Source organism: Rhinoraja longicauda, chromosome 20 (assembly GCF_053455715.1).
Source record: "Rhinoraja longicauda isolate Sanriku21f chromosome 20, sRhiLon1.1, whole genome shotgun sequence".
Lineage (NCBI taxonomy): Eukaryota > Metazoa > Chordata > Chondrichthyes > Rajiformes > Arhynchobatidae > Rhinoraja > Rhinoraja longicauda.
The window spans coordinates 29000593-29021865 of NC_135972.1; the positions used below are offsets into that span (position 1 = coordinate 29000593).

Genomic DNA, 21273 nt, shown 5'->3' on the forward strand with positions numbered 1-21273 from the left:
TTCAATGTGATCATGGCTGATAATCCCCAATCAGTACCCTGTTCCTGCCTTCTTCCCATATCCCCCGATTCCACTAGCCCAAAGAGCTCTATTTAACTATCTTTTGAATGCATCCAGTAAATCGGCCTCCACTGCCTTCTGAGGCAGAGAATTCCACAAATTCACAACTCTCTGGGTGAAAAGGTTTTTCCTCATCTCAGTTCTAAATGACCTAACCCTTATTCTTAAACTGTGGCCCCTGGTTCTGAACTCCCCCAACATCGGGAACATGTTTCCTGCATCCAGCTTGTCCAATCCCTTAATTATTTTTATATGTTTCTATAAGATCCCCTCTCATCTTTCCAAATTCCAGTGAATACAAGCCCAGTCGTTCCATTCTTTCATCATATGACAATCCGCCATCCCGGGAATTAATCTCGTGAACCTACACTGCTCTCAATAGTAAGAATGTCCTTCCTCAAATTAGGAGACCAAAACTGCACATAATACTCCAGGTGTGGTCTCACTCGGGCCCTGTCCAACTGCAGAAGGACCTCTTTGCTCCTGTACTCAAATCCTCTCGTTATGAAGGCCAACATACCATTAGCTTTCTTCACTGCCTGCCGTACCTGCATACTTACTTTCAGTGGCTGATGTACAAGGCCACCCAGGTCTCGTTGCACTTCCTAATCTGACACCATTCAGATAATAATCTGCCTTCATGTTCTTGCCACCAAAGTGGATAACCTCACATTTATCCACATTATACTGCATCTGCCATGCATCTGCCCACTCACCCAACCTATCCAAGTCATCTTGCATCCTCATAGTATCCTCTTCACAGTTCACACTGCCACCCAGCTTTGTGTCATCTGCAAATTTGCTAATGTTACTTTTAATTCCTTAATCTAAATCACTAATATATATTGTAAATAGCTGTGTTCCCAGCACAGAGCCTTGCAGCACCCCACTAGTCACTGCCTGCCATTCTGAAAGGGACCCGTAAATTCCTTCTCTTTGTTTCCTGTCTGCCCACCAATTTTCTATCCATTTCAATACCCTACCCCCAATACCCTGTACTCTAATTTTTCCCACTAATCTGTGTGGGACCTGATCAAAGGCTTTCTGAAAGTCCAGATACACTACATCCACTGGCTGTCCCATATCCATTTTACTTGTTACATCCTCATAAAATTCCAGAAGATTAGTCAAGCAAAATTCCCCTTCATAAATCCATGCTGACTTGGACCTATACTGTTACTGCAATCCAAATGCGCTGTTATTACATCTTTAATAATTGACCACCATCTTCCCCACCACCGATGTCAGGCTATCTGGTCTATAATTTCCCATTTTCTCTCTCCCTCCTTTCTTAAAAAGTGGGATAACATTAGCTATCCTCCAATCCACAGGAACTGATCCAGAATCTATAGAACATTGGAAAATGATCACCAATGCGTCCACGATTTCTAGAGCCACCTCCTTCAGTACCCTAGAATGCAGACCATCAAGCCCTCCGTCACCCTAGATCCTCTGACCCCTAGTACTTCTGGGAGATTGTTTGAATCTTCTTTAGTGAAGACAGAACCAAAGTACCTGTTCAACTCGTCTGCCATTTCCTTGTTCCCCATAATAAATTCACCTGTTTCTTCAAAGGACCCACATTTGTCTTAACTAATCTTTTCCTCTTCACATACCTAAAGAAGCTTTTACTATCCTCCTTTATTTTCTTGGCTAGCTTACCTTCATACTTCATCTTTTCCCCCGGTATTGCTTTTTTAGTCACCTTCTGTTGCTGTTTAAAAGTTTCCCAATCCTCAGGCTTCCGCTCCTCTGTGCTATGTTATACGCCTCCTCTTTTATTTAAACTGTCCTTGACTTCCCTTGTCAGCTACGGTCACCTCTTACTTCCCTTAGAATCTTTCTTCATCTTTTGCATGAAATGATCCTGCATCTTCTGGATTATTCCCAGAAATTCCTGCCATTGCTGTTCCACCGTAATCACTGCTAGGGGCTCTTCCCTCATGCCTTCATAGTCCCCTTTGTTCAACTGCAATACTGACACTTCTGATTTTATCTTCTCCCTCTCAAATTGCAGATTAAAACATCATATTATGGTCATTCCCTCCTAATGATTCCTTTACCTTGAGTTCCCTTATCAAATCCAGTTCATTACACAATAAATCCAGAATTGCCTTCTCCCTGGTAGGCTCCAGTACAAGCTGCTCTAAGAATCTATCTTGGAGGCACCCTACAAACTCCCTTTCTTGGGGTCCAGTACCAACCTGATTTTCCCAGTCTACCTGCATATTGAAATCTCCCATAACCACTGCAGCATTACCTTTGTTACATGCCAATTTTAACTGCTGATGCAACTTGCACCCTTTATCCAGGCTACTGTTTGGGGACCTGTAGATAATTCCCATTAGGGTACTTTTTACCCTTACAATTTGTCAGTTCTATCCACAATGACTCTGCATCTTCTGATTCTATGTCACCCCTCACAAAGGATGTAGAATAAATGTCCATTTTACATCAGCTTGTCAGACTAGAATACAATCTACATTGTTGAGCACTCTTGGAAATAAACTGGTTTCCAAGTCATATCCCATGTTAAACATATAACTTGAATTAATTGAATACACTGGTGGTACAAACTAGACTAATAATTCAAAATCCTGCAGTACACAACCAGCAATCAAACTCAAATCCAACCTTGGGAACTACATCTAAATTTGGACCATGAAATATACTAGTTTTTCATAGATGCCTTGTTTGCTTCCCTGATGACTGTCGGAGGAGAAGATTTGTCATTCTTAAGCATTCTGATTCTGGGCCCACCTGGTATAATTTGTTTGGTTTTCTGGATGGTGGGAAGGGAAGAGGTGAAAGCATATGCGTTGCATCTTCTCCGGGTGCATGGGATGGTGCTGGGAGACAGGAAGTGATGGGTGGGGACAGAAGAGCAGACCAATGAGTGACCACTGTGGTGGAAAAAGGGGAGGAGAGGGGAAGTGAAGGTGTGACTGGTGGTGGAATCATGTTGAATCTGGCAGAGATGTTGAAGTATAGTACCTTGAATGCAAAGACTGGTGGGGAGTAAAGTGAGTTCTGGGGGAAATTCTGTCCCAGGAAAGATGGGTTGAGAGCATATTCACAGTAAATAAAGGGAAAGCACTTGAGAGCCCATCCACTGCACCAGAGAAGAAGCCACATTGCAGGTTGTTGTCAGCTCATTTAATCTTATAATATGGAACAGTAGTCTAAACTTGGGAGAGCACACTGACTACTTGCATACCGTCTCGACCCGAAACGTCACCCATTCCTTCTCTCCCGAGATGCTGCCTGACCTGCTGAGTTACTCCAGCATTTTGTGAATAAATACTTGCATACCTTACCTGAAATCATACCTTACTAGACAATGTACAAGACCTTTCCGTCATAATAGGGGGATATGCTACTGGCAACACAGGCCTACAGAGGTTGAGCCAAATTTGTATACAGAAGGGAGGGAATTTCACTTGGCAGTCCTCAATATCAGTTTCAGAACCAATGAAGGCAACATGTCAAACATGGGCACGAAGTCACCATTCTGTTTATCACCGCTATCATTCAGTTGAGCAATTAAAGTAGAAAAGACCAAAAGTAGAAAGGACACTGAATCCTCCACTGTACTTTGGGTGGGGGATTTAAAAATCCATTACCGAGAGCAGCTTGGTCACATCTCGAATGTTGGAGTGATGGAGATGGATGAGTCTTGATAGACCTGACTGCCAGACTGCATGCGAAGGTGGTTATTGCAACAATGTTCCCAAGAATTTATCAGTGATAGGTTGGTAAAAGTCACTGCTGGACAATCCTGATGGAGATAAAGCCCTGCCTTCAAATTGAGTACACTGTTGTGTAACTACAAACGTGCTGAACGAGACAAACACGGAACAAATCTGAAGCTCAAAATTGGGGCATCCTAAGGCAGCTGAGGCATTGTGGACTATAAGCAGCAGAAATATAGACTATCATAATCTCTTAATTCAGTTTGACTCTGCTTTCGCATTCTGATCATGCTGAGGATCAACCCATGTTAAATGAAATGTGAGAAAGGCATGCGAGGAGCGTCACCGGGTATATTTCAAAATGAGGGGTGCCAGCCTCGTGAAGCTGGTATACAGTACTACATATATGCTGTGCAGAAAAACAGTATGTAATAGAGAGGGCAAAATGATCTCACGACCAACATGAGATTGAAACTCTGCAGTCTCATTACTTCTAAACCTGAATAGTAATGGAAAACTAAATAGCTTATAGCAGGAGGAGGAGGCTCCAAGAGCATCCCCATCATCAATAATAATCGAGGACCCCATTTCATTGGTGATAAACACAAGGCTGAAGGCTTTGCAACCATGTTCATTTAAGAAATGGCTTCCTTCTGAGATTCCCACCATTATTTTCTTCAGACAACTTGATTCACATTGCTGATATCACAAAACGGCTGAGAGCATTGGATATAGCAAAGACTTTAGGTTTAGACAACATCACAACAGCAGTGCTGAAGATCTGCACTCCAACATTAGCTGAAAATCTAGCCAAGATTTTGTAACACTAATTTATTTTAGAAAATGTAGAAAATTGTCCTTTTATCTCCAGTTATGTCCTTTTCACAAAAGAAACAGGACAGATGCAATCTAGCTATTCACTGCTCAATGGATCCACTCTCTAACATCAGCAAAGTGATGGAATCTGTTGTTAAACAAGCTTTGAAATGACTCATCAAAGCCTTGTTTCACCAGCACCACACAGCTCCAGACCATATCACACCTTTGGTTCAATCATGGGCCCAAGAGCTGAATTCCGGAGGTGAGGTGAGAGTGATAGGCCTTGATATCAAGGCAGCATTTGGCTTGAGTGTGGCATCAAGAAGCCTAGTCGGAAGGTGGTTGGAGTTGTTGCCATTCCAGCCCCGGATATCACTGCAAGAGTTCCCCAGGGCAGTGTCCTGGACCAAACACTTTGTTTCTCAAAGACCTTCTTTCTATCAGAAGTGGTGATATTTACCAATAATTGCACAATGTTCAATTCACAATTCCTCGGTACGTGAAACAGTGCATGCCTGCATGCAACTATCGGTTTATAAGTGGCAAATGACTGAAGTGCCAGGCAATGACTCTTCAACAATCTAACCATCTGCCCATGACATTCAATGCCATTATCATCGTCCTCCTCCAACAATATTCTTGGGATCACAAATGAACAGTCCAGACCAAAACAAGACCAGCCACATAAATACTGTGACTACAGGTGCGTGTCAGAGGCAGGACAAGTGACTCACTGTCCAGTTACCCATTCTCCCTGTGATCTCCGCATGTTTCAGTTTCTTCCTATATCCCAACATCACGCAGACTGGTAAATTAATGGGCCACTAAATTGCTCCTAGTGTTGAGGTGGGTGGTAGAATTTGGGGAGAGATGATGGGAGACTGGGATTAATGTAGGATTAGTGTAAATGAATGGTTTTATAGACATGGATTCATTGGAATGAAGGGCCTATCTCTTATTTAACCATCTTAGTCAAGGATCAAAGACTAAGATCTCATTCAAAGTGAGACTAGGAACAAGTTTTATGCCCTGTGAAAAGTCGGTCATAATGTTTTTTTACACATAGGATGTCATTCGTAGCTTCAGAATATTAGGTTAGGATTGGCTTGGGGTTGGTTCCATATTCTGTTGGTCCATAGAAGATCAGTCAATTTACCTTTTATTACTCCAAATCATATGATACCTTAATGCTGGAAAACTCTATTGATCACTATCTTGATGTATTGCTTAAAAGTTCAGTGTTTTGAGGGAAAGGAGTTTCAAATTTTTCCTGCCTGCCGTATGAAAAAATGTTTCCTGAAAAAAAATGGTCTAGCTCTAATTTTATTATGCCCTTTCGCATTGAAGAAAATATTTATTTTGTGTTCATCCTATTGAATATTTTTATCATTTGAAATTCATCTTTTAATCTCTGGTGTATTTCTGGTGAATGTGTTGTATTAAGGTGAGTCACGGTTGACATTGCTTTCTTGGATCGTAATTAACATAGACAACTTCAAATGCTGGCAATCTAAAACAAATACAAAGGGTGAAAGTGCTCAGCAGGTAAAGCAGCATCAGTGGCCCTTCATCAGAACTGAAGAATTAATGAAGGCTGCTTGACCCAAAAGAATGACACCGTTTCCTTGTTGCAGCTTGACCTGCTGTGTGTTTTCAGTATTTTATTTTTGTTTTACTTTGGGACCCAAAATTGAAGACCGTACTCCACATGGAGTCTGACCAAGTTTGTACCACTTTGAAAGTCTGACCCTAGCTACTACCAGATGTTTGAGGGCATTCTTTGTGATGAAGCAGAAACCGTGCTAGCTATGAATAACCAGTGCACTGAGTAATGTTATGCATGGTGTATATTTTACTGCTAGAGTACAGTATTGTCTATGATAACGTCCCGTTGAATTGTGGAAGCCTACTTTCTGTAAGTATGAGGTAATTGAATTTAATAGTTGATTAATAATAGAGTTATGTGGTATGGAGTACACCAGCCATTTTAAGATTGAAACTGAGATACAGACAGCACCTGAGGGATTTTCTATCAATAGAGGAGCGAGGTTCCGATGTGTCCTATATTTTTCATTCAGTGATATTTTTAGAAGTAGTTTCTCAGTGGTGTTTCATTGTATTTGACTTTTTTAAAATCATTACTTAAACCAACAGTGTTTCTATTTGAATGCTGGTATCCATTATACTGTTTAAAGCCTGTACCCATTACTGTTTAAAGCCTGTTCATTTTGAAAAAATACTGAGCTAGTGTCATGCAACTTAGAAACAAGCCCCTTGGGTCAACTAGACCATGCTGACCATGATGCCCACCTACGCTTATCTCATTTTTGTGCATTTTCATCCTTTATTCCTTTCCTCTCTATGTATCTATCCAAATGTTTTTTTAAATGCTGTGATTGTACCAGCCTCTGCCTCCTCCGGCCGTTTCCCCATATACTCACCACTGTCTGTGAAAAACTTATTTTGTACATCGACACCTCAAAGGTCCTTGTGATTTATTGTATATGCTCTCCCAGGTATTAGACATCCCATCATCCATTTCTTCATATATCTTTGGACTGAATTCCATTTGCCTCTACTCCCCCCCAATTATCCAGCTGATCAAAATCCCTCTGTATCCTTGTGCCACATCCCCACTATCTACAACTCTTGTCACTCTTTGTGTCATCAGTGAACTGACCTTGACCTATCTGACCACTGACATTCTCATCCATATGACAAACAACAAAGGTCCCAGCTTTGATTCCTGTGGTACGAGACTGGTACAGATTTTGAGTCCAAATAAAAACGTCACCACCTTATATCAACAATCCAATTTTGGATTGAATTTGCCAAAACACCTTGACTCCCATGTGTCCTAACTTTCTGGACCAGCCTACCAAGTGGGACATTTTTAGAAGCCTTATTCTGGTCCATCCTTTATCTTCATCAATTTTCTTATTAATCTCTTCAAAAAATTCAGATTTGCGAGGCAGAAATTCCCAAGCAGCACGCTAATCTCTCTAATCACACTCTCACTAATTTGTCCCTGACTTTCCAAGGAATTAGAAATTCCACCCCCAAGATTTTTTTATAATAGTTTTCCTACTACTGGCTTAAGGCTCATCGACCTGTAGTTGCTGCCTTATCCTTACCACCCTTGCTGAACATGGGGACAATATTACCTACTCTTCAGTTTTCCAGTTGCTCATCCATGGCCAAAGCTGATGCAGAAATCAATGTAAGAGCCCCAGCAATTGCACACTGGGATAGATTTCATCATGCCCTGGGGATTTGCCCACCTTGATATTCATTCATATCTGTAACACTTCCTCTCTCCTGATACACACATGTTCCAGACCATGAGTGTACATCTCGCTCGATCATTCACATCTTTCTCTCTGATGAATGCTGATGCCATGTATTAATTCAGTATACCACATCCATCCCCTGGCTACACATAAAGACTTCTATTTTGTTCCCGGGGGATATATTCTTTCCCTATCTACCTCTTCTATTGCATTTAGAAAGAGTTTTGGAATTTTCTTTAATTTTGTTGGCTAGGACCATTTATTGACCCTTTTATCATAATCATAATTATCATAATCATAATCATAATTTGTTTGCCAAGTATGTTTTGCAACATACGAGGAATTTGATTTACCATACAGTCATACCAAAAAAGCAACAAGACACACACCTACATAATATTTGACAAACATTCACCACAGCGGCTCCTCCCCATTCCCCACTGTGATGGAAGGCAATAAAGTCTTATCTTCTTTCCTCCTTTTTCTCCCGCGGTCGGGGGAGCCGAACCATCCGCAGTCGGGGTGATCAAAGCTCCCGCAGCCGGCGATTGAAGCTCCCACGTTGGGGCGGTCGAAGCTCCTGCGGCTTGGAGCTCCCGAAGTCGGTCCCTAACCAAGCAAGCTCCACGATGTTTATGTCATCCTAAAAGCTTCCTTAAGATCTCTCCAATATCTTTTGTAAACTTCAAAGGACTCGATTACAATTTCCCTATCCCGACATATGCTTCCTTCTGATTAAATCCTCTATTTCCTTTCGTTGCCAAGGTTTCCTAATCTTGCTATCTGTGCTTCCTACCCTTACAGGGACGTGGTGAGTCTAAACGCCTACAATTTTGCTTTTAAATGCCTCTTTCTCATCGGATGTTGTCTCCCACTTATTGTAATACACACCTCCATGATGTCCTACCATATCTGATGGGGAATATGCTTTCAGGGCAATAAATGATGGGAGAGAATGTTGCATTGCAAACTGTGTGTTGTGAGAGAAGATTTGGGTAAATGACTGGTTCTGAGGGGTTGACGGAAGTGCCAGCTCAATGTTTAGAGAAGTCGATCATATTAACTACTGGAAAGTGATAGCAGTCATTAGCATTTGAAGTTTAAACATTGGCAATGACCCAAATGAGGTTGGACCAAAGCAGATGGAGATGAGACTATTATCAGTGTTCGAGGCCCATGACTTTTTAGAGATATGTGGTGTTCCTCTTCCATATTGTTTGCATAATAAAATGCATGCTCGAAAGGCATGATCGGGTGATTGACTTGGCCACTCAAGAATTGACAATTTTTTAGCTTTGAAAAACTCCTTTATTGCTTTAGCAGTATGTTTGGCATCATTGTCTTACTATCATTGTCTTACTGTAGAATGAACTGCTGGCCAATGAGTTTTAAGGCATTTGTTTGAACTAGAGCAGATAGGATGTGTCTATACACTTCAGAATTCATTATGCTGCTACCAGCAGCGGTTGTATCATCAATGAAGATAAGTGAGCCAGTACCTACAGCAGCCATACATGCCCAGGCCATAACATCCCCACTACCGTGTTTCACAGATGTGGTGGTATGCCTTAGATCTTGGGCAGTTCCTTCTCTCCTCCATACTTTGCTCTTGCCATCACTCTGATATAAGTTAATCTTCGTCTCATCTGTCCACGAGACCTTTTTCCAGAACTGTGGTTGTTCTTTTAAGTACTTCTTGGCAAACTGTTTTTGCGGCTGACCAGTGGCTTGCATCTTGCAGTGTTGCCTCTGTATTTCAGTTCATGAAGTCTTCTATGGACAGTGATCATTGACAAATCCACACCTGACTCCTGAAGAGTGTTTCTGATCTGTCGGACAGGTGTTTGAGGATTTTTCTTTATTATAGAGAGAAATCTTCTGTCATCAGCTGTGGAGGTCTTCCTTGGCCTGCCAGTCCCTTTGCGATTAGTAAGCTCACCAGTGCTCTCTTTCTTCTTAATGATGTTCCAAACAGTTGATTTTGGCAAGCCTAAGGTTTGGCTGATGTCTCTAACAGTTTTATTCTTGTTTCCTAGTCTCATAATGGCTTCTTTGACTTTCGTTGGACAACTTTGGTCCTCATGTTGATAAATAGCAATAAACGTTTCCAAATATGATGGAAAGACTGGAGGAATGACCAGATGCTGAGAAATCTCATACCTGCATTAAGGAGGCATTTAAACACACCTGAGCAATTACAAACACCTGTGAAGCCATGTGTCCCTAACATTATGGTGCCCTGAAATGAGGGGACTGTGTATAAACACAGCTGTAATTTCTACATGGTGAAACCAAAATGTATCAAAATATCTTTTAAAAAATCTGGCAATGTGCACTTAAACCACATGTGATTTTTTTCTATTACAAATTTCAAATTATGAAGTACAGAGGCAAATAAATAAATTATGGGTCTTTGTCTCAATATTACGGAGGGCACTGTAGAACTGAGAAATTCAAAGGAGAGGGTCCATAAGTAGAAACTAGGAATTCATCTCTGATGTGTATGAAGTTATTCTCTTCTATCATTCTAATTGGAAAAAGAAGCATCAGCAACAACTTGGTGAGGAAAAGTCCAATTTTATTTTGTTGCCGATGATGAGTTGTTCTGTTCAATTAATACAATTTTAGGTATTTTTCATTTTGAGTTTTATGCCAATACTGAATAGAGCCACAGATATGTGTTCTGTGTTATTCTTGTGTCTTAATATCCTGCATAGTTGAAACAGGATTTGTGATGTATTTCATTAAATAATTGCAGGCATTTAATAATTAAGTCTGCCAATCCAGTAATAATATTTTGATTAGAGTTGACCAGAATATTTCCATTCACTAAGAGTCAGCCTTGTCTGGTACAAAATTAAGCACTTTTGCTTCTAATAGTTCACCACTTTGTTTAGTGAAGTTCGTTGATCTGGGGATTGTTTCATCAGTTTAACAAAAATCTATTTTGCTGATTTTTAATATTTCTAAAAGCAAATTGTTCTAATGGGACAAGTAGATACCACAGTGTGAAAGTGGTGGTGTACTTGTTCTTGGTGGAATCAATTCCTGATCTTAGAGATATGTGTTATGATACAATCAGAAGAGGATAAAAGGGAAATGCACAAGTCCTTTTTTGCAATTTCAAGCTTTCAAGTTGAGCTTATTGTCATATGCAGAAATTTGGTGAAGTTCAGGTACAGCATTCTGAACTGCACAAAACACTTACCTCGCTCGGCCTCCAATGACAAACTGCATCCAATGTTTTGCTTCTATGTAATGTGTTTGTTATGCCATTAACACCATTGTTAATGAGCACACTAGGCTCCAGAATCTAAAATCTACATGGTTGTTTTTTTCATTTTTTGTCTTAATTACAATAAAGGGAAAAACTGCACTGCTTTGAATGTAGAAACATTATAAGTTTATCCTTCAGATTGATGGCATAAAATATTCCTAGTTGAAAAGGAGTGTTTTTGTGGATAACTAAATAAGTCTGGTCAAACTAGGAATTGTCCCATTGCATTACAGATCAAAGAATAGATTTTCAGAGATTATTTTCTCATGTTGTAAAATGAATGACCAGTTTTAGTAGATGCTGCTTTTTATAGCACAAGGATCTACCTGGCGAATCCATTTTTCTATATATTCACAAAATGCTGGAGTAACTCAGCAGGTCAGGCAGCATCTCGGGAGAGAAGGAATGGGTGACGTTTCGGGTCGAGACCCTTCTTCAGACTGATGTCAGGGGGGCGGGACAAAGGAAGGATATAGGTGGAGAAAGGAAGACAGAGGGAGATCTGGGAAGGAGGAGGGGAAGGGAGGGACAGAGGAGCTATCTGAAGTTGGAGAAGTCGACGTTCATACCACCGGGCTGCAAACTGCCCAGGCGAAATATGAGGTGCTGCTCCTCCAATTTCCGGCGGGCCTCACTATGGCACTGGAGGAGGCCCATGACAGAAAGGTCAGACTGGGAATGGGAGGGGAAGTTAAAGTGCTCCGCCACCAGGAGATTAGTTTTGTTAATGCGGACCGAGCGCAGGTGTTCAGCGAAGCGATCGCCGAGCCTGCGCTTGGTTTCGCCGATGTAAATAAGTTGATATCTAGAGCAGCGGATGCAATAGATGAGGTTGGAGGAGGTGCAGGTGAACCTTTGTCTCACCTGGAAAGACTGTTTGGGTCCTTGGATGGAGTTGAGGGGGGAGGTAAAGGGACAGGTGTTGCATCTCGTGCGGTTGCAGGGGAAAGTGCCCGGGGTTGGGGTGGTTTGGGTAGGAAGGGACGAGTGGACCAGGGAGTTATGGAGGGAACGGTCTCTGCGGAACGCAGAGAGGGGAGGGGATGGGAAGATGTGGCCAGTGGTGGGGTCCCGTTGTAGGTGACAGAAATGTTGGTGGATGATATGTTGGATCCGTTGGATCTAGAGCATCCGCTGCTCTAGATGTCAACTTATTTACATCGGCGAAACCAAGCGCAGGCTCGGCGATCGCTTCGCTGAACACCTGCGCTCGGTCCGCATTAACAAAACTGATCTCCCGGTGGCCGAGCACTTTAACTCCCCCTCCCATTCCCAGTCTGACCTTTCTGTCATGGGCCTCCTCCAGTGCCATAGTGAGGCCCGCCGGAAATTGGAGGAGCAGCACCTCATATTTCGCCTGGGCAGTTTGCAGCCCGGTGGTATGAATGTCGACTTCTCCAACTTCAGATAGCTCCTCTGTCCCTCCCTTCCCCTCCTCCTTCCCAGATCTCCCTCTGTCTTCCTTTCTCCACCTATATCCTTCCTTTGTCCCGCCCCCCTGACATCAGTCTGAAGAAGGGTCTCGACCCGAAACGTCACCCATTCCTTCTCTCCCGAGATGCTGCCTGACCTGCTGAGTTACTCCAGCATTTTGTGAATAAATCGATTTGTACCAGCATCTGCAGTTATTTTCCTATACCATTTTTCTATATGGTAGCCTGAGCTAGAACATCAGTGGAGATTCATCAAATGGTTTCAAGTTTTTTTCCACGGCCAACTTTCTACCTAAGGTGATTAAATATGGAAGTTGAATACATAAAAAAATAAAAGCACCAGCAGGCTGCACACTTCACAACTATGCTTCACTAGTAAATAAGATTGCCTCCCTTATCCTTGTTCCTGTTGATCCCCAAATTCTTTGATTCCCAGTGTGAAAATCACACTGTTAATTTCAGCCTTGAATAAACTCATTGATTGAGCATCTGCTGCTCAATGGTTCAAAATCCCAAGATGAAAGGATTTTCCTGCTTCCGTCCTAAATGCATGTCCCTTCAATCTTGGATTTTTATTCCCACACTATATTTTGTCTGCCAGCTTCTTGACTATGGTCTTTAACAGACACTAACTGACCAACTTTAGTTTCCCAAATAGTTTTGAGTAGTATTGCCTCAAAACTGGGATATAAGAGACACTGTGCTCTCATCTATAATTAATTCAAATTTTAAAGAGATGAGGGTAAATACTGATTCATATGCTATCCCATTTGCAATAGAATACTAATTTAAATGGGAAAATTGGAACAGAAATAAACAATTAAGCCCAACCAGTTTATGCTAGCATTTATGTCCAATTCAAGTTTCCTATCGGTTCCTTTCTAAATCTATCACCATAACCCTTAACTTTCTTTTCCCATGTGTGTTTATCCAGCTTCTTCTTAAATTCATCTGTACTTTTTGCTTCAGCTGGCCCTATGAAGTGAATTCCACATTTTCACCACAGTTTGCATTTGGAATTTTCTTCTGACTTCTTGGTGGTTGATTCCTGCCAGTTATATTGTGTTGGAGTCCTGTAGTTATGCTGCCTCCTCAAGTGGGAGCATTCTCTCTGTATCTACTCTATCCAAACCTTTCAAAGGCAAAACTTGATTGCCTTTACTCAAAACAAAAGAGACTCTTATATATCCTTCCTGTTATGTAAACCACACATATTTAATATCCTCCTTGTGAACTTTCTCTTCAGCCAGTGCGGTACTTATATTTCCTTTTTTATAATGACTTGATAAGAGCTGTACACAGTATCCTAAATGTGATGTAACCAAGGTTCTCTGGAAGCTTAGCACTGCTTTATTTTTCACCCTCCTGAAACAAATACTTTTGTATGATTATGAACACAAAGTGCTGGAATCACTCAGTGGGTCAGGCAGCATCTCTGTAAGACATGAATAGGCGACGATTCGGGTTGGGATTCTTCAACCCAATTGGAATTAATGCAATTGCTCAAGTATTAAGTGGCTCAAGTATCAGTATAGACAAACTTATTCTTAGTAGAACAGTTCCAACCATGTCATTGATTCTTTTAGTGACTATGACAGCAGGATCTTTACATTCCTGTCCTGAAGTACTTTCCTAGCCATGAGAAGAAAGCACTTCTATATTAGCTGGTCAAAGACCAAGTCTACTGCATTCTGTGCCCTTTTCCATGCTTGATTGAAGTGTTGTCTACCTGTCCTTGACCACTGACCAAGTTTAAAATCTGTAGTTTAAACTCCAGCTTAGTCATTCTGACCTGAAATTCTGTTGAAGAGGTTGCTTGGGATCTATAATCTCATTGAACTCCCAAATGTTGCTGTCTCAATGAAGCACCTGCATTGCTTAATTTGTTTTAATCTTATCAAAATATGTATTTAAGTGTTGATTAAAATATTTCCCCATTTGTTTAATCCACTAACTTAAAGAACAGGTAAAATAGCAGCACCGATTGCCCATCCAATGTGGTGTGATTTTGCACTTTTTGGCAGTCTTCAGATGCCTTATTTTTCATTTCCGCTCTGCACCATTACTTTTGTCATTGTTTTTTCTCTCTGCTGGACCACTCCTTTTATCCATGTTCTTTAATTTCAGTTGTTACTCATTATTTGCCTATATATCTCTCTTTCTGTCTGCCTTGGACCACTCCTTCATTTAACCTTACAATTCTCTCATGTCTCAGTGTGCACCAAGAGGATGACAGTTTTACAGATCATGGAGATTCTTTGAATATGTTTCTATAATTTCATGGTTATTCACTTATCAGCCAAAAAAGACATAGTGCACATCAGCAGGAATCCCGCCATCTATTAATTGTTTCATATATACAAAGAATTATCAATTTCTTCGCTAACCATTTCACTTGACTCAGTTGATATCGTTTGATTATAGCATTGAGCTATGTTTCTTTCTTTATTAAAAATATAATTTCTGAGTGTTCGCAAATCTTTCTATTGGGTATCTTTATCGTAAAAGGATTTAAATTATTTATGTAAAGCTTTGGAGTTATGTTTCAATCTTGCATAAACCCCCCTTAAGAAAAAGTAATGAGATTCACAGGTTTCAGCTTGCATCAAGATTCTCCTATGGGGGTTCATTTTCCTCTTTCTTTTCTTAATTTGAAAGGTATTAAAGAATAAAAGGGTTCAGATAAACAATTCAAATGCAGCTTAGATTATTCTACATTAATTGAAGAGTGAGGAAAATGCAACACCATTGATTGACAGACTTTCAATCCAAATACCCTTTACAATAAAGGAAAATCATGCCCTCTGGAAATTTCAATTGTTCTTACTGATGAGTGAAAAAGTGTACATATTTCAGAAAGTCTGCAGTACTGTGACTAAAACTGATTGCATTTAAATGCCTACAGTATTGTTTGGTAGGAACATCTTGCCATGTGACAGAATTGGATACATTTTAGTTTGGTCAATGAAAATTAATGTTTTGGTAACATTGCCCGAATAACAGTATGTTATTAACAAACTGATAGAAAACTTTGTACAATTTTTCCCCAGATGCTGGCATCTCCATCACCATCAACGTCAGGGCAGCTATCTCAGTTTGGTGCAAGTTTATATGGGCAAAGTAAGTCCTTCCATATATTAAAATCATTGAGTTTACAGGAAAAATCATTGGACATGTAACTGAAAACAATTATTAAACAGCAGAATTTCTCTTATGTATCCTAGGCTTCACTCATAAATATTATTTTATAATAAAAATAAACTGTTCAACATTTTTGCAGATGTTGAATCCTAAGCATGGATTTCACATGCTGTTTTACATGTAAGGATATTTAAAACTACACCCTTTTCAAATGTGCATGAATAAGTGGTACATTTTAAATGAAATGAATTATAGGGTTCTCTGCATTGGATTGAACGAGAATATTCTTCTACTGATTTAATTGAAAATCTTGGTTAAGTTTTTATTTAATGCATTGATGTTATTTGGCATCAAATAGTGTGAGTTGTGAGCAAAAATTCAGGGTTAGACAATATTCTTCTAAACATAGTTGAAAGAGATTGCATTCATATTTTCGCAGGTGCATTAGGCCTTCCGATGAGGGGAATGGGCAACAACAATCCTCAGTTAAATCGCAGCTTATCACAAGGTACTCAGTTACCTAATCACGTAACGCCAACGACAGGAGTGCCCACAATGTCACTTCATACTCCATCTTCACCAAGCAGGTAATGCAGATAAGAGTATTTATTACCTTGCACTGCATCAGTGCTCAAAATTATTTCTTTATACTGGTATCATGGGACTTTGCATAAAAAAGTAATTTTGTAAATGAAAGGCATTATTTGAATACTATGTGTGACCAGCCATATCAACTAAGCCATATTGTTTTGTGGCTCTTATCCATGATACAATTAATTATTTGCATGGAATTTCCTCTTTTTTGGCTTAGAAGCACAGGTTTGTACAGTAATCACCTGGATAAAAAGTACATGTTTTCTGATACCTCTTAAAAGAATGTCTGAATTTCACTTGTTTGTTGATCCTTGTGCCTGAACACATTTTGACTGAAGAGGCACATCAAGGCTGAAGAGGCACATATGCAAAATTTCTTTTTTTTAAATGTTAGTTTAGAATGAGTGCAAATTAAGCAAATAATTATACTTCCAGTCAGAAGCAGTATTTATTCTCATGCTTTGCTGTTAATATTACCAAATATTGAAGTTTTAATTTAAGAATGAAAGATGAAATGTGAGGTTAAATTTTGGAGTGTATTTCTTGGGCTCTGATTTTTACTGGTTTATTCTGTTGTGGTGTTTAACATTAGGATTGGCAAAATATTTGGGTGAACCTAGACATTGGCAAAATTTGAACATAAATGAGCATGATTTCAGTGGCACTATATGAAAATCAATGAATTGCTGATATTGGTAATCTGAAATAAAACCAAAAGATTCTGGAAACACTCAAGTCAGGCAATATATAGGAAAGGTGGCAGAAACAAAGAACAACAGATACTGGTTCATACGAAAGATTGACACAAAGAGCTGGCGTAACTCAGCGGGTCAGGTAGCATTTCTGGAGGAAAAGCATGGGTGACGTTTCAGGTGAGACTCTTCTTCAGACTGGTCCCAACCAGAAACGTCACCCATCCTTGTTCTCCAGAGATGCAGCCTGGCCCTCTGACTTACTTCAGCACTTTGTGACTATCTTAGAAAGAGTTAATGTTTTAGGTTGAACGCCCTTTGATCTTCACCCTGAAGCATCAATTTTTTTCTCTCCATCCATTAATGCTACCTGACTGCTGAGTGCTTACAGCATTTTAAGTTTATTTTTATTTCATGATTTCATTTGCAACTTCCTCAGGAAAAAAAAGTGTTTTTATTGTCTTTCTACAAGGTGCATATCTTTTTATTCATGCTTTCTAATTAATTTAATTTAGAGTCAAAAGGAGGCTATATATCTGTGAAAAAAAAATTTTTCTTCAATTTTGGAATATATTCTCAAATGGATTAGATTAAATAAAAGTCTCCTGAGAGCTACAGACAATGAATAAAATAGTCTTAATGTAAATCTAAAAACACTCCACATTGAGTTCCATCATGGCAAGTGCTTAATAGATTGGCAGAGAGAATGATTCAAGGATATTTTATAGCCTCTATCCATGACTTCTTATAATGGAAAAAGAGCATTTCGGATGGTGCTGAGAACTTCTGGCCCCTGTAACAAAACCCTGGATTAAATAGATTACCTCCTAAAATTCCACTTGCCTGCCCTGTCAAACACCCTGTGCATTATCTGCATTCGAGTGCATATCCGTATTGACTTCATTTGCCATTTCAAAACTGAGAGGTCGCGTAGATGCATGCCCTCCTTGAGAATGAGGGATTATTTAAGAAGAAGAGATATATACATTGGGAATTTTGCTTCGAGAGGCCAAGACAATTCTTAACACAGTAAGTGAAAAATAGTAACACATGGAACTGCAGATGCTGCAATCTTAAGTAAAACACAAAGCGCTGGAGTAACTCAGCTGGCTAGTATGCATCTCTAGAGGGAGTGGACAGGTGACATTTTGGGCCCGGACCCTTCTCTTCAGACTAATTGTAATAGGGGCGGAGAAAGCTGGAAAAAAAGAGGTGGGACCAGGACAACACCTGACATGTGAAAGGGGTGTTTAATTGGCAGATGGTTTGAGTAAGTGAAAAGAATAGAGATGGAAATTAAGCAAAAGGGTGTCAGAAAAATCGTGCCATGGTGCTTTTATTGCCACATGGGAGGGGGGGAGGGAAGGGGGGGGCATAGTGGGATAAAAGGGGTAGGCAGGAGAGTATGGTGATGGGGAGGGGTGATTGGGGCATAGGAAAGGGAGAGAGGGAATGGGGGGGGGTGAGATTGGAGAATTCAATGTTCATACCATTGGGCTGTAAGCAACCCAAGTAGAATATGAGGTGTTGTTCCTCCAGGTTGTGTATTGCCTCACTCTGGCAATGGAGAAAGCCCAGGACAGAAAGGTCAGTATAGGGAAGGGGAGATAAAATGATTAGCAACCAGGAGATTCAGCAGACTGAGTGCATATTTGACGGAATGGTCGCCTAATCTACGCTTGTTCATGACGTTGTAAAATAAACCACATTAGGACCACTGAAAGCTCCGACTTGAAGAATGAGAGGAGCCAAAAGAGAAGTTGTTTAGCGTGAGGACAAGTTCCTCCAGGCGGAGGAGTGTCAACTGAGGGGAACTGATTGAATAATTGAAGACCGTTTTCTACCTATTTTCTTTCAAGTACTTAATAATTGTGGAGGTACAAAAAGATGTTGAATATTTTCATTTTATTTGAACGTATGCCTTTTTAATAGGCGTCATTTCTCCAAGATCAATATAAACTGGGGGGATTATATTTTCTTTGTGCATTTTTCATTGAAATAAATGATTTAACTGTCTGGTAATCCTTTGAATATTTCACAGTATTTGCTTTCACTATTCTATTGGAAAAATCATTACAGTTCATCCCAGGATTACGAATACTGAATTTATGGACATCTGTAATTACGAACTGACTCCCATAGTATTATTAAAATCAAGAATCCGACGTACATACTGTACATACATACATTTATTTCCAAGAACCTTCAAATTAATTTTCTCTCTCTTTCCAGTTTTAGTAATCTTTCTTTCTTATTAGTCTAATGTGCTTTCATTGATACATTGCAATACTGCCGTGGTATGGTTGCCATACCGACTGTTTCTTGTGTAAATTTTGATTAGTGGACAAAATCAACTTTGGATTTATGTAGAAATGGAACACCTTTGTTTACTGAAGATGGCTTGTATAAGTATTAATGACTCTGCCAAGTAATGTTTCTTAACCACTTAATACTTTCATTGTGTGTACCTTTGTCTTACAACTGCAGGTTAATTTGGGATAATACTATTAACAAGGAATAGTTTATTCATATGAATTCTATTAAGGGTAACTATTGGACAAAATGCAACAAAATTCAATCTTTTCTTGTTCATTTCAACGGGCTTCAACACACAAGTGATGTGAAACCTTGGAGAGAGCTAGAGACAGAATAAAGAAATTTGTCACTGATTGCTGTATGTTGGAGTTACAAGGACAGAGTTATGGGGTGCATATGATCCATATAATTTCCAATATAAGGAAACGTGGAGGGTATTTTTCTTTCATGAATCCGGTAAATGTAAAATTGTTTATAATTTAAAATGTGCATTATTTTTGTTGAGATGGAAGCAGATTGTGTTAAAGTATTAACATGCATAATTTTTAATTGTTTGTAGAACATAGATTAGCACAGCAGAAGAACAGGCCCTCGGCCCACAATATCTGTGCTAAACATAATGCTAAGACTATATCTTATCCACCTGCACGCAATCCATATCCCTCCATTCCCTGCATATCCATATGCTTATCTAAAAGTTTCATAAATGCCACTATCGTATCTGCCTTCACTACCACGCGTGTTCCAGCACTCTACACCCGCTGTGTAAAAAATAATACTTGCCTCGCACTTCTCCTCTGAACTTTACCCCTCTCACATTAAAGCTATGCCCTCTAGTATTTGATTTTTCCATCCTGGGAGAAAGGTTCTGTGTCTCCCCTATCCACATAAATTTACATACTTCTATCAGGTCTGTCCTCAGCCTCTGGCATTCCAGAGAAAATGATCCAAGCCTGCCCAACCTCTCCCATGTAAGTAATACCCCCTAATCAGGGCATCATTCTGGTAAACCACCTCTGCACCCTTTCCAAAGCCTCTGCATCCTTCCTGCAATGGGGTGACCAGAATTGCACACAATAGTCCAAATGTGGACAATAGTCCAAATGTGGCTTAACCAAGGTCCTATAAAAACTGCATCATGACACCATACCATATGGCTTCTTTATAATGAATGTAGATCTGAAAAGGTAAGTAGCACAAGAGATTCAGCAGCAATTGCATGGTATATTTCATTTTCCATTGTATTAATATAATGCATGAAGTTGGAAGAGTATCACCTTACTTAATGTTAGCTATGGAGGGAAAGAAGAAAGAAGCTTAACTTTGCTTTACCTCTTTCATGTGACAATCCTAGATATAGTTTGTCAAATAATTTTTTTAAAATCATATGCTATACCGTTTTATAGTTTAAAATTGGTTGTCTTTTAACAGGAATATTTTGCCTATGAATCCCAGGAATATGATGAATCATTCCCAAGTTGGGCAAGGGATTGGAATTCCAGGGAGGACAAATAGCATGAGCAGCTCTGGTTTAGGCAGTCCAAACAGAAGCTCACCAAGCATAATATGTATGCCAAAGCAGCAGCCATCCCGGCAGCCTTTTACAGTGAGCAGGTAAGCTGAGCTTTTCATCTTTGTGTTTGATGAAGAGGCCAGTAAAGGTCTAATGTCCTTTTATTACATTAACCTGAAAGGCTTAAATGCTAATCAGGTTTATATTTTGATATCAGCTGTAAATTCATTCAGGAAGAAGTCACAACTGATCGAAGACCACTAATATCTCAGAAACAATATGTCATCTTGTTTAAAAATAACAATTTAAAACACCAGTAACTGAAGATTTTGAATCGACCCCGTAGATCCAAAGTAAAGAAAAAAAATCTCTCTTCAGCTGGATTCTGGTATATAGCTTACCTATGCTGTAGACATTTTCAACCAAATTCTATGCCACACATTTAA

General features: G+C 39.8%; 1 protein-coding gene across 5 annotated transcripts in view; it reads left to right on the top strand.

The window, feature by feature from the left end:
• The window catches only part of cnot2 (CCR4-NOT transcription complex, subunit 2), a 107660-nt gene that overhangs the window by 40108 nt on the left and 46279 nt on the right, over positions 1–21273 (top strand). For 4 of the 5 annotated variants that reach the window (XM_078417330.1, XM_078417326.1, XM_078417329.1 and 1 more), the window contains 3 exons: positions 15622–15691; positions 16152–16299; positions 20746–20928. In XM_078417330.1, coding sequence (XP_078273456.1) covers positions 15622–15691; positions 16152–16299; positions 20746–20928 — 401 coding nt within the window. The remainder of the gene's footprint in view (positions 1–15621; positions 15692–16151; positions 16300–20745; positions 20929–21273) is intronic. The other variant, XM_078417328.1, reaches the window with a different exon arrangement.